General features: G+C 46.8%; 1 protein-coding gene across 4 annotated transcripts; it reads right to left on the bottom strand.

Moving 5' to 3' along the window:
• Positions 1–987: 987 nt before the first annotated feature.
• On the bottom strand, positions 988–13400 carry TTLL13 (tubulin tyrosine ligase like 13). Of its 4 annotated transcripts, XM_085301541.1 has the most exons (13): positions 13185–13400; positions 12478–12518; positions 10769–10887; positions 10090–10220; positions 8245–8401; positions 7824–7967; positions 6607–6692; positions 6240–6465; positions 5593–5777; positions 4410–4598; positions 3764–3947; positions 3227–3424; positions 988–1547 (listed from the first exon to the last, which is right to left on the bottom strand). In XM_085301541.1, the coding sequence occupies exons 1-13, from the start codon at positions 13301–13303 to the stop codon at positions 1179–1181; spliced, it is 2148 nt and encodes a 715-aa protein (XP_085157667.1). In that variant the 5' UTR covers positions 13304–13400; the 3' UTR covers positions 988–1178. The 4 variants fall into 4 exon arrangements, with proteins under 4 accessions (XP_085157667.1, XP_085157664.1, XP_085157665.1 ...); XM_085301538.1 differs by lacking the exon at positions 6607–6692 and having other exon boundaries at positions 7852–7967; XM_085301540.1 differs by lacking the exons at positions 988–1547; positions 6607–6692 and adding an exon at positions 2017–2368 and having other exon boundaries at positions 7852–7967.
• Positions 13401–13409: the final 9 nt, after the last annotated feature.

The following is a 13409-nucleotide window of genomic DNA, read 5'->3' as shown; positions in this document are numbered from 1 at the left end:
CCGGGGCGGAGCGGGGCCGCGCGGCTCCTCCCGCCGCTCCCTGTGCTGCGGCGCGGGACAGGAGGCCCCGAAGCGGGGCGAAGCGCACGAGCCCCGGCCGCAGGCGGGTGCAGCGGGAAGGAGCCGCGGCGCCGGCACCTCCGCGGCGGGAGCTCCACTGCCCTCCCGGCAGAGGCACGGCTGGGCCCGGGGCAGCAGGGACGCGAATGCTGCTGACTGTGCTGGGTGTCCTGTGCTCACACAGAGCTGTCTGGCATCTCAGCACGGCTGTCCAGTGCTCTCTAAAGCCCGCAGTAGGATACTTGGTCAGTCCTAGATTCAAGTCAGCGGGAGCAGACAACAGTGATCCGGGTCTGGCCAGACCAAGCGTCCTACACCCACACCCACAGCTCTCTGATTAGCACACAGGAGTTCAGAAGCTTGATGCTCCTCATGATGCTGCTTGGCTCTGTGGTATGTGCTRACAGACACCCTTTCTGCCTCTGCTCCTTTCTCTGCTTGTAAGACTGTGAAASAGCTGGGGAACCAGAACTAGCAAGCAGAGAGAAATAATTGGGGGAAGGAGGGCTGCCACGGCTTGGTGGGGGAGGTGTTGGTACTGGGAATACCGATGGAGCTTTCTGGGGAAGGGCTTCACACAGCCAACTGAAGGAGCCATCAGAAGCCTGGGATCAGCATGGCACAAATGAGACTCCTCACATTTGCCAATTCCCATCAACCTTTGGCTTCTTGGAAACCACTCATTTTCTTCTCTGCCCCTGCAAATAGGATGCTCCTGCTCTTGGGCAGAGACTTCCAGTGGTTACCAGTTCTCAGAGTGCAGCATTGCTGCTACAAGACTGAGCACTTCAGACTCAGAGCAGTATTTCTAACCCCTGTGCTCCTCTCATCCCAGAGAAGCCCAAGAGTACCCAGAACTTCCAGGTGTCTGCATGTGGCTCTGGCTCACTGGTTTTCTTGAGCTGCCAAGATCCAGAAACTCAGAACCAAGGTAACATAGATCTTTGCTGGTCTGTTAAAATCAAACAGAAGGATACACATTTTAACAAACACACTGATGGGAGCAGAAGAGCTAAGCAGCCTACGAACCAGCTAATTTAAGTTCCTTCAAATGGTCCAGAGGGACACCTAGACAGAGGAGCACATTTAAAAAGATGGCAGGCTTTCAGATTATATACTCAGCCTTCAGTCTCTGTGGCACCAGAGAACTGCTGGCCCCTCACCTGCAGTACCTTGGTTTTGCTGCAGGGATTGGTAACCCCTGCAGTCTGTGCTGCCTGGCTCCGCAGCCAGCTCATGTTCTGCGGCTGCAGGCAATGCTGCATTTTGTAGTGTTCGTGGTAAGGAATGCTCTGGCCCTGGACTGAGAGGGAGCCCAAGGAGGTAGGATCAAAGCTCTGGCTGGCTGGCAGCTGGGCCTTGCTTGTAGATTTGCGTATGATGTGTTGTCCTGGAGCCTGGACTGTACCTCTCAGGAATGAGAGGGGGAGGAGCGTCATTAAACTGCAGGCCTCCTGTCCCCTGAACGTATGCTGAACAAATTGTGGCTAGAAGGAAAGAAAGCAGTCATGGCTTAGTTGTGGAAGCCCTGTCAAGAGACAGGGAAGAAAAGTGTTCTCTAATCAACTACAGGTATTCACTCGCATATCTCCCTGCATTTTCTCCCCCTAAACATTCCACAATCACAGTCTTAGACTCAAGCCATCTGAAGCCAAAAGGCATCCCTGGATTTGCCCGCTTTATCTGCCTCCAACAGTGCTCAAGACTCCCATGTTCTGCCCATCACATCTGTCTGAGCTGGAGCAGGGTTTGTGGAAAGGAATGCCAGATCTGTCTGGAAAGATTCCTATGATGAAAAATCTGACCCATTCCCAGATAATTCTTCACTCTTGAAAAATTCATCCAAATTTTAGGCTGAGTTTGTGGTTTAAGGTTCCATTCTGTTTTGTCTGGTAGAGTAAAAGGCAGCTACTATCAGTTCTTGCAGAACAATCAAACCATATCTTAGACTTCTTTTTGTTAAATTAAATGGATTAATTTTAATTTCTAGTGGGCCACTAGAAGACTCCTAGGTCCCGAATAACACTAAGTTACTCTTGTGTCTGAGTTTCTCAGCATCCTTCTGAGGTGTTATCTTTCTAGCCAAGAGCAGAAGGCATTTCTGGAAGCAGTCAGTGCCAGTAGAAGAGGCATTGGCCCTTGCAGGGTTTTTTCATTATTTCCCCAACATATCAGGTTCAGCCTCAGTGCTCTGTAACAACCCTTAAAGCCTTATGGAGTCCTTGAGGATGGCTTCTTCCTCATCTGGTTTTAGGCCAGTAACACCAGTAGCCCAATTCTGGAATTGGGTTGGTAGCCAAGATCCAGTCTGAGACAATCAAACAGACCTCTCTAACTTTGGGTGCAATCCTTTGTAAAGACTAGTATTCTTCAGTTGTGCACCTTGTAAGAATCTAGGATATGGCAGCAGTATCTTTACCACAGCAAAACCAAAGGCTTACACTGTAATATGCTCTTGCAGAGTGATGATGACTCTGAAGKGGGAGCCCTACACCAAGGGCTGAGTCCTATGGCGCTTTAAGAGCATGCACTGACTTAGTGTTAGAAAACACGCAGTGGACTGATCACCCTCCCTATGAGGGGGGCCAATGTTACGTAAAAGGCAAGGAGTTTTGGGAGAGGCATCTTTACAGTTCAGAATTCACTGTAGGATCTTCTTTTTTTAGACCTCCCTATACTTCCCCCTCTTTATTTTGTGCTCCTTTACCATGCTCCTAGCATGTTAGTGCTCCTAGCTGCTACAGGCTTACCCAGGAATTAATTTTATTTAGCTAGAAGAATCACATTATTGCACTGAAGAAGCAGGCTACACTAAACTGAATGCTGGAGAAAGCCATGTCCAAAAACAATATTGTCTTAGAAAAAAAAAGTGCTCCTCTAGTTTGTTCTTTGGAATGCCAGTGAGAAGGATTTTCCTGGGCAAAGGTGCTCAGGGGCTTTAATGCAGGCAACTGACATGCCCCAGTGCGCCCATTTGCAATGAGAAAAAAAATTACTTAACCATACAAAAACCCAAGGACCCAGAGTCTACGCTAGATCTCATTTAACWCAGTCACCACTCAACCTAAGATGCTCAACGCCCATGATTCCTTCCTCTTGCCCCTCCTGTGAATGTCTGTTTCCTTTAAGTGGCCTTACAGGACAGATCTGAGCAATTTTCTGTTACCTGGTTCTTGGAGATAACAGTGCAGGAGCTGTGGTTGTTTGTCGATCTATGAATTGTGGGGATCAGCCAGGAAAGCTGATCTACAATGCCTAGACTTCGAATGAGGTTCTCACGCTGTAGAAGAGCCTTCACTCTTTTCTGCTCCTCCTTTTCCACAATATCCTGGGGTTGCATAGAGTCATACTGCATTTGTTGCATCTTAGGAAAGAAACACATGTGTTACAGCAAAGTTGAAGCCACAGGTAATGCACAAGAGTGAAAAAGCTACAGACTGCATTAGAGAGGCCTAGAGAGAATTAGAGACATCAGGGTGGAGTGGGAAGAAGGTCCCAGTGGGAARCGCAACAGAGAATGGGCAACACTGGTGACTGCAAGTGCCTCCCAACACAACCTATCAACTATTCAAACTTCATAMAGGGGAGTCCAACCTTGTAGTTCTCTCCTCAGGAGATACTTGTGGCCCAACGCTGTTTTTGGAGACACATTATTGCTTTTGAGAGCCCCCATGCACTAGCACTGAGGATGAGAACAAGGTACCTTTCTGTCCCACATTCTGGTGCTTCTGTAGATGAGTTGTGTTGTAGGAGCTCTGGTTTTGTTATGCATCTGGGATTTGTCCCCAGCTGATTCTCCTTGCAGGGTTTCTTTTCTCTCCTTTTTCTTCTTCCCAGTAACAACTTCCCACTCTTCTTTCTTCAAGCGAATTTCCTCCAGCTGCTGCCTACCATGAAACAGTAGTCTTGGTCATTGGCTCAATAAGAGGTGTAATACCAAAAGGCTGAAAAGAGTTCAGTTCAAGGACACTGTATTACAGTCAGAAGCTTTGCAGTGAATAGAGACCATAATGGAAGTGTGCCAAGAAATGAGCTGGAAGTGCTTTTAAAAGAGATTCTTACCTTTGTCAGAACTATGTCCTTGAATTAGTTTATGCCCGCTACAAGGGTGGWGGAGACATGCAACAGAGTGCCTCCAGAATCCAAAAGTCTATGGAATATTGCATTTGCCTCCCAAAGAGGCATGCTAAAGGAAGTTCTTTTGCCATGGTCACACAGCAGAAGACGACTCCCCCTTCTTCTAGCTCTCACCATCTTTCTTACAGCTCTTAAGCAACAGAAAGAGTAATTTCCAAGAAGGGATCAGAAGTGAGCAGTATTTATGCCATCCCTATAAGGCGTGGATATACCTGGCACACTGCTCTCGTGCTTTGGATGCTGCTGTTTCCTGGAAGAGGGAGCCACTATGCTTGAAAAATGGCTCATACTTGTCTGTTCCATGTGCTGGGTAAATGCGCCGGTAACCTCCCAGGTGGGAGTTTTCATACTTCTCCGCCTGAGCCAGCCAGGCAGCCTGGTTGCTCTCTAACTCCTCACGTCTGTAAATTGAGAGTAAGCATAGGCAGAGGAGCTGTGCCAGGAAATTCCAGGTGTTGTATTATCTGATAAATAAAGGGCCTAGCTAGCACTTTCCCCCTTTCCTTCCCCGTTTGGAAGCTTGTTGCACACAGGTTCATCACAGGGAAACAACACACTCAACACTTCTTTATACTCTACCTATGGAGATTCTGAAATCCTTTCCCTGCTGTACAGGCTCACATCCTGCCCATCAGCCTTTTCACCAAATTAAACCAGTTTTAAGAAAATTTCAGCTAAAAGCTGCCTGTAGAAGGAGCGTCTGCCACTCTGTTTGCAACTGGGAGCTCTCCAGGCAAGCTTGGAGCAACTGATGCTGCAGGGGCATGCAAAGCACAGGGCTATCATGCTCAGCTTTTCCAGCCTGTAGTTATTTCAGGCTTCTTAATGGAAATGGGAGCTGGAGGGAGTTCCTGCATTGTGCTGCATGTCAGAAAAAGCTCGGATAGCAGGCTCAACTAAAATGGCCTTAAGAGGTCACGTGGATTAATTAATCATGAAAGGATATGCAGACAAAGGGTGGGAAAACCTGCAACCCTGGGAAAATGACTGTTTTGGAGGATGTCCAGGACCCCTCTGGGTGTGCTCGCTCCCCAAAGCAGTGCTACAATCTGTCCAGTGAGTGTCACTGTGAGCCCAGGAATGCTGGTGCAGTCTGTCAGCACTAGGTAACATGACAAGCTGCACAGCTCCATAGTGGAGGCAGCAAAGACTCTGTACAGCCCTAGGTCCAAGAGCTCTTGGAGTCTTAGATCTAACACCCAGAAACCAGTCCTGGTTCTTCCCATCTAGAATCTATGATTTGGATGACCTGAGCTATCTCTTCTCAGAAGCTATATAGCACCATGGCCTCTGGGAGCTTCAATTTGAAGTGAAACAGCCTTTGGATTTATCCTGCTCCATTATGCCCCATCTTTTCTCACCAGGGGCCTGCAGCACTAAGGGGAAGAGCAGTACCTGGATACACGGACAGTCTGATGGGCCTGAAGGAGTCGTTCCTTCACCCGCTGCTTGTCTTCCTCCAGCACCTTCCTTTTGTCACAGGCATGCACATTTATCAGGTTGATGGTATCACACAGAAGAGCATCCTTCACTTCACGATCCAGGCGTGAGTCTGTGGTAAAGCTGGGAGAGTGATTTACCTGCCGAAACAAGGGGCTAATCTAACCTGGTAACATCCAGCTCCCAGAACGTGCTGTCAGTGGCAAGCTCTCTGGCCTCAACCTGTTCTACCTTACACTTTCCTTACGTTCTTCCCCATAACAACCACAGAAAGCTAAATGCAGTGGCCGGTTCTACAAGGGCAGCTATCATAAATTCAGAATACTATCACAGATCAAGGAGTCCTAGGGCTCAGGAAACTCCCTGCTGTTACCGAAGGTGTACAGGGAACAAGTTCTTAGATCTGATGAGCTAAGGTTGCTTGGTCACTTGTCTTCATAGCCTGTTTAATTCTGTGAACAAAGGTGGCTAATTTTAATCAACCTTAAGGAAGTTCTATTCATCCCACAACCCTTTGTTATGCGCTTCTCACATACAAGCAAGCTCTCGGCTATCTGCTGTTTTCAGAGCTGTTTCAGCACAGCAGGAGAATTCTTCCTCACCTCTAGCAGCCACGGTTTCAACTTTCTATCTAGCAAAATATCAAAACCTAGTATTTCAAAGCAGGCACAGCCAGTAGTGTGGTTAGGAAAGCAGCTTTGGTAATTGTGCTTCACAACAGGGTGAGCTGAAATAAGGGTCTTTATAACAATATCTTCAATGTCTTCCCAGAGTTTCTTTGTATTGTAGCTTTTATCCATCATCCAGGCATTCAGGGTGGACAGTTTCCTGTATGGAAGACAGAAGATGGTAAGAGCTGAGCTACGATRCCACGTTTCCTCCAAGAAAGAAGGAAAGAAACCAGTGTCCCAAATGCAGCTTTCCTGCAGGATATGCACAAGGGGTTGTGGCACCTAGACAAGACAATACCTCTTACTGCCCACTGTGTCATCCCGGACGAAGTTTTCGTTATGTTTATTGATAGCGTAATTGGTCAAATGCATGCAGATATCATCCTGAGAGAGGAACCGCAAGAGACCTTAATTTATTCTTAACCTCAGAGTGCAAATAGGAACCACAGCCCCAGAGTCCCACTAGTACTRATCTAGCCACTAACTTCACCTGGTTCTGACTCTTCTCTGTGACAGTGGCCAGCAGCAAGGAGTTAATTATGCTGGTGATTCTCTAGCCAGAAGAGAGCCCTAACAGAGCTCTAGCCCCTCTCCATATCTTCTGTCCTAACCTCTGAGGTGAACACACAGTAGTCAGCTCCACAAATGCCATTCTGGCAGTGGCCTCACCAATTAACAAGGGAGTCCTCAAGACAGAAGCGGCAGCAAACTTCTGCAAATTCATCTTTCTCCTTTATTCACTGAAAGCAGAAGAGCTCTCTGAGACATACACATATTGGAGTGAAAGAGGATTTATAAATAAGCAGCCCTGGGTAAGTGGGCAGAAGCAGAAGCCTAGAGTATCTTCTGCCAGATACCATAATGAGTGATCAGAATGCAGTGATCCAGCACTGGAGTCCATCTTTTGTTGGGACTTTATAGTGTAGAGACCCCTATTAGGAGAAAGACACAGGCATAGCCTGCACCTTTCTTTCCTAGTTTCCCTCCCTAGCTCTCCTAGGCTGTTCTACTACCATTAGGTAATCCCCTGTTCCCTCTTCTGCTTGAAGCAGGCAGGCAGGACAAGGAGTGACACAGACTCAGGAAAGCTCATAAAGGRGAAAAGCAGTAGCAGTGTTGCCCAGAGACCCTGTGGAATCTTTGTCCTTGGAGGTTTTCAAAGACCCAACTGGACAAAACCCTAAGCAACCTGATCTGAATAATTCATTGCTGACCCTATTTTGAACAGAGGGTTGGACTAGAGACCTTCCAAAGTTCTTTCCAGTCCAAACAACTCTATGATTCTGTGTCAATGACAGTAAACAGCCCAAATGTGGGACCTGAGAGTTTCTCTCCTTCAAATACTGCTGAAATACCTCCTGTTAGGAGAAGGTATATAGAGAGGGGAAAATAAAAAAGCAGCAGCTGGGAACCTACCAGCCCCTGATTTCCAGGGTCTGGAATGCTCCTAGGATAGAAGAGTGGCTAAAACTCATGAATACTATGCAAGTTTCATTGGAAACTTCCCTTTTTTACCAGGTTGCTGCTGCTGGGCTCGATGTACCTCATGGTAGCAAACCGGGCCAGACCCTCCTTGTAGACAAAAATCTTCAGCGGGTCACAGGATGTGACCAGCACATAGATACGCATGTCAAATTTAAAGCCATCAATAAGGAAAGGCTGTGAGACAAAAGGTAGAAGCAAGCATGAGATAAGGAAACATTGATAGGTGTGCTGCTGATTCTTTGAGGATGGCTACTCTATCTGTACATCTTGTGCCACTTCTTGGCAGCTCAGTGGTGAGGGGAAATGCAAGCTTTCACTATGGCTCTACTGTGTTACAGCCATACTGATACCCATGGCAAAGTCTGGAAGAAGTAGGGCAAAGGAGACAAGGAGGATGGAAGAGTTAGGAAGCTGGAGTCTTCCACCGACATTTCAAGACAGTCCCCATTACCTTAGAGATATACTGCTGACAAATCATATGCTCTCCATGCTTGATATCCTTCGGGTTACGTGTTATGAARATACCTCTCCCTTGGCAGCCGCTGTCTGGCTTGCAGATGAATGTTCTGTTTTTCCTCACACGACTATAGGCCTGGAAATCCCCATAGCTATACAATGAAAGAGTGACTGTTAAAAGCTAAAACACCCAGCTCATGAACTCTCTCATAGCATTTAGATACTCAAACTATGGTGCTGTGGGCAAGTACAGACTAAACTTTTACAGCAGAGGAATAGTACAGCTATTCCTGACTTATGTCAGTTATAAATTGGTCCTTCTGCAACCTGACAAAGACCTCCAGGTTCCAATGCTTAGTTGCATACATCTCTCTCTCTGCCAGGAGGTTCATAGAAAATGGTCACCACTATTCATCTGGGAGCCAGTAAGATTTCAGYTCTGCTGCTGCAGAGAGATCAGGAGAAAATAAACAATCCCTAACTACAAAGGAGGARGAAGTCGSAAGCTTTTAGACTGCTTTACTTCTGGCTTATCGGCAAATAGACAAGAGGCCACGGTCAGAACGTTCTAACCAGGGTGGAAAGGCTCACGGTTTAAGCATGCACATCACATTAGATGGCTGCTCCACTGAGTGGGGTGCTTTGAAGAGTCATACCCATATACCAGTTAATTATTTTGCTGTAGATGGAGGAGCACTGTCTCTGTCTTAGGCGTCATGTGTAGGGAAAGAGGTAGGCAAACAGGATAAATTCCAGAAAACAGTGCCAAGAGGAATCAAATTCCAGGAAATATWGCCTGGAAAGAAAGAAGTAGGTTTGTTTTCTCTAGAAATGAGAAGATTGAGAGGACACATGACAACAGCCTTCCAGTACACAACACATTATTAGCAAAACATAGCAAACCACTGTTCTACGAGGCCAGTGTAAATGGGARAAGTACTATGGTGCTGATATTTCAGGTTATATATTAAGAAAGTCTTTCTAACCAAAAGGAGAGTTTAGCTGTAAAATAGATTATGAAAGCCCTTCTTGGGGGTTTTCAGGAAATAGTAAGAAAAAAATCTATAGATAATGTCTAAAAATAGATATCATGCCTCCTTACAACCAGCTGAACTTAGAGTGCTCTTTTGTCTCTTCCAACTCTACATTGCTAACATTGTTTGTCTGTATATGATCAGAGAAGCCAGATCTTCTGCCCAAAGCTTGAATAGCTTGGTGACAGCTTACATATAACTGTGTGTTTTGTTCAGTATAAAGGCCTGCACTGTCTCACTGTCCTCCACCATTACACCATATGCTCTATTGTAGTAGACAGCAGAAGTGCAAGGGGTTGGGAAAGACAACCATCATAGCTAATGGTACAAAACTGCCTCAAATCCTTGTACTGTTCCCTTCCTGGGCAAGTAACAAGCATTCAACTTAGTCTATATGGGAAGAGAGTCTCATACAGTGTTCTGCAGTTACCTCTCCTGCTCACTACGGGTTGTAAAGAGACACTGCACAGAAGCACAGATAYTACATTCCCATTTAGCCCATTGCCCTTTGGCTTTCAGGGTGGATCTGTCTCTCAAGATTTAGCCCAATTCAGCCTGCAATCAGTCAAGCAACAAGGCATATATTTGACAGAGTAATTCAATGTAATAAGAATTAAGGATGTGTGAAGCTAGAAACTTGGTTAAAAACATCCCATTCAATTCTGAGGAAGGTTATGGARGCCCAAGCCAAGATATGAAACCTCAGAGGGTTTCACCCCCGCCCAASGCCTAGCTGTCAACTACAGTGGTTCCCACTTCCTAATTTCAACCCCCTGTTGTCTGCTGCATTAATGTGTATAACTCACTCTGCTGGCAGGCACCAAGTACGGGGAAAAATATTGTACTCCTTGGGGAAGAGTTTGAGCATGCGGTTAAGATTGCGAGCCAACAAGTCCTTACGGCAGATCTCTGTCATGCCGGGAAAATGGTTGATTTTCTGAAACAGGTGCAGAAGAAAAACAAAATCAGCAAAGGAACAGTAGTGGCAACCCTCAAGACCCAAGGAAAGCTAGTATATCTGGAAACAAGCAAGCAGAACAGGAACTTGGGCCTGTGGTTGCCTTGAATGTCTGCAGAGAAACAGATTATGCTAGAACTGCTTTATCTGAACTTCATCAGTACAATTTATCTGCTCATTCCATCTCAGCTCTGCAGCTCTCCCTTCCTAGAATATCGCAGTTTCAAGAAGGGAGCAGTCTGTCAGCAAGAAACATTTATTTTATACTAAATTAAAGGGGTTGGCAGCTTTCCAGTTCACGCTACTAACTGCCAAACTCTGGCTGATGGTACCATATGAGAAACATATGAAGTAAAGGCTTGTGAACCTAAGCACTCTGGAACTGATGCAGACAAGAAGGGGGTGCAGGTGCTAATTTTGGACACTTGTTTCATTTTGCAGCAATATGTCCCATTAATGACCCGCTGTCTTGTCCTCCTATCCCGAGCTCTTTCTGCTGGGCACCCTTTCCATGGAGGGATATTTACCTGAAACCGTTTCATTTCCATGACACGCTCCAGAGAGACTGAATAATCAGTCCAATATATTGTCCAGTCCTCATTTTCTCCCACTTCTTTCAGCCCACAGCTTTGTGCAGCACGCCGTACTGTACCAAAAAAAAAACAGGTAAGAAAGGGCACCTCTGGACCAAGCAGAGGGTATAAACCCCAGAGATTAGATCTCCAAAGTAAAAAGGACAGGACTGTAGAATGAACYTCTCCAGAAATCCACTTCCACTCTCAAAAGATGACAAGATATTGGTGGGGACCCTTTAAAAATACAAGCTTTACCTGGCTAAACTCACTGCAACCTCTGACTGCAGGTATAATGAGATCTATCAGCCCTGTGAGTCCACTTGCCTAAGAGTCCAAGAGCACTTCTTGAATTAGAGCAGGCTTGAACCTGTATAGGCCTGACACCACATAGCCAGAAACAAAATTTTTTTTGAAGATATTAGTTTCATCTTTAAAATCAAAAGCTATTTGGCAGCAGAACACAAAAGCTTTTGGAGTAGGAGGCTCTTACTGGGCTGATTACTGTTAGTGCCAATCCTGAAYTTGGCCTCTTACAGAGCTGGGGAAAGGATGAAGGAAACACAYATGCTATGAAATTGGAATACATTAGCAAGAAAACACAAAAAGGGCAGCTTGAAGCCAGAAGCCTCCGTCTTCCTAGCCATTTACAAGCAGATGGCCATACCTGAATAAATAATAGTTTGCTTTTTATTGATAGTATCTCAGCACATCTCCTGGTAACACAGTCTTGCTGCCATGCATTGGCAATAGTCTTGTTGCACATTCTCAATTGATCAGCGCAGACTTCTAGTTCTGGTAAGAGCAGGCCTGGGCACCAGAGCTTTGGAGGCATCAGTGAAATGGGCCGGGTTCCTACGGAGCTCACACTGCCATTCCATCTCCCCTTGTAGATCCTTACTCCTTTGCCACCACCAAACTGATTGAGCATGGCCCTGAGTGAAATATGTAGTACCGGCCACTCTGCATAAAACCAGCATTCTTTGCACAGCTGACAAGGCTGTGACCTTCAGTAAAGCAAATGTGGCTGTAATGCTAGAATAATTGTCATTAGCAAATTGACTAATAACAGCTGTCAGATGCTATGAGCCTGTTCTCTTATGATACATCTCATGGCAGACAAAGAAGGCAAGATGGGAGAATGGAACAGCTACCTAGAGTATATCACTGGAGAACAGCAAGAGARGTTCAAGGTACCTACCCAGCCTGTTCCATGACCTGTTCTAAGTTAAACAAATGGACTGCTAAATGAACTTCTCAGTTCATTTTCTCAACCTTGGTATAAGTCTTTCCTTGTAACTGTCCCTAACCAAACCTTTCTCACCAATTTTAGAGGATGTTCTGGCTATGGCAAAAGAATGCTTCTAAATCCAGAAAGAAATCTCTTAATACTGGTGCAAGGTGTGAGTGAATGGGAGGAGGTTTGCAGTGCTGTTGTATATTCTGTATTTCTTTAAACAAGAGACCACCTCAGTCCAAAGTGTGGTCAATTGCTTACTTTTCAGTGGTCCAAGTCACTTACAAGCCATAAATACATAGAACAAAAGCCACTGTGCAGTGAAATTTCAATTATCAGCATCCCTCACTAGGTGAGCAGGCATTTCAAAGAGCTTACTGTAGGTGAGCCTGATCTGACAGGGTACTCTATAATACTGTGGACTTACCACTGTCATACTTGCAGCTGGTCAGATTGATGGATGCAATGCTGGAATTAAAAGAGATGGTAAGACAGCTTCAGTGGGGCAATGAAGATCTCATCCTGGGAACAGGCAGTCAGAAAGGAGACAAACGTATACCTGCACACATGCACATAACTGACACTCCACAGAGTTACTCAGCAAACCCGATCTGGTCCCAAAACAGGCTCAGCAAGCCATGGCAAACAGGTTCTGAATCTGAGTCCTACCAYTGACACCTCATGCTTAGAATTATAGGGATAATTTAAGGGAAACAGTATTTCTTCTCGGAGTCAGAAAGTCACCAAAAAAGCCTCAGTAGGGCTTGGGACTAGAGGGGCCCAGTTATGCATTACTCGCCTTAGTCAGATGCACTGGTTTCAGAGGACAGAATCGCGCTCCTGCTAGCAGACAGCTGAGACAGAACATAGGGCTCAGCTGCATCTGCTTTCTGGCAAGAATAAATAAAACTAACACAATATGGATAATACATACATATTTTATGAGAACACGCACAGCCCGGCCTTTTGTATCTGGGAGCAGCGTTGCCCCCTTTAAAAAAAGGGGAAGAAAACTTTCCCAACGGTGTGTGCCCGCACCGGAGCGCGGCTCCGAGACCGGCAGCCCCTGAGGGCCCGCCCAGGCCAGGGCCCCCGCAGGGCCGCGGCCCCCGGGCCCGGCCGTGGCGCACTCGCCTGTGCTTCCTCCTCTTCTTCCGCGGCTCCGGGCCGGCGGGGCCCGCGGGGGCAGCAGAACGGCCCGGGGTGGCAGGGCCTGGTCCCGAGGCCGCCGCCGCCGCCTCACCCGCCGCCATGGCGCCGGCTCCATGGCGACGGGCCCGCGCCGCGCCCCGCGACCATAGAGACGTGCCCGTGTCACGTGGCCCCGCCCCCAGCTCTGGCCTGTCATTGGCCGGTGGC

Source organism: Rhea americana, unplaced genomic scaffold (genome assembly GCF_003343005.1).
Source record: "Rhea americana isolate MKP2758 unplaced genomic scaffold, rheAme1 scaffold_178, whole genome shotgun sequence".
Classification (NCBI taxonomy): domain Eukaryota; kingdom Metazoa; phylum Chordata; class Aves; order Rheiformes; family Rheidae; genus Rhea; species Rhea americana.
The sequence above is the reverse complement of the archived record's forward strand: the minus strand, read 5'-3'. Positions and strand labels throughout refer to the sequence as shown.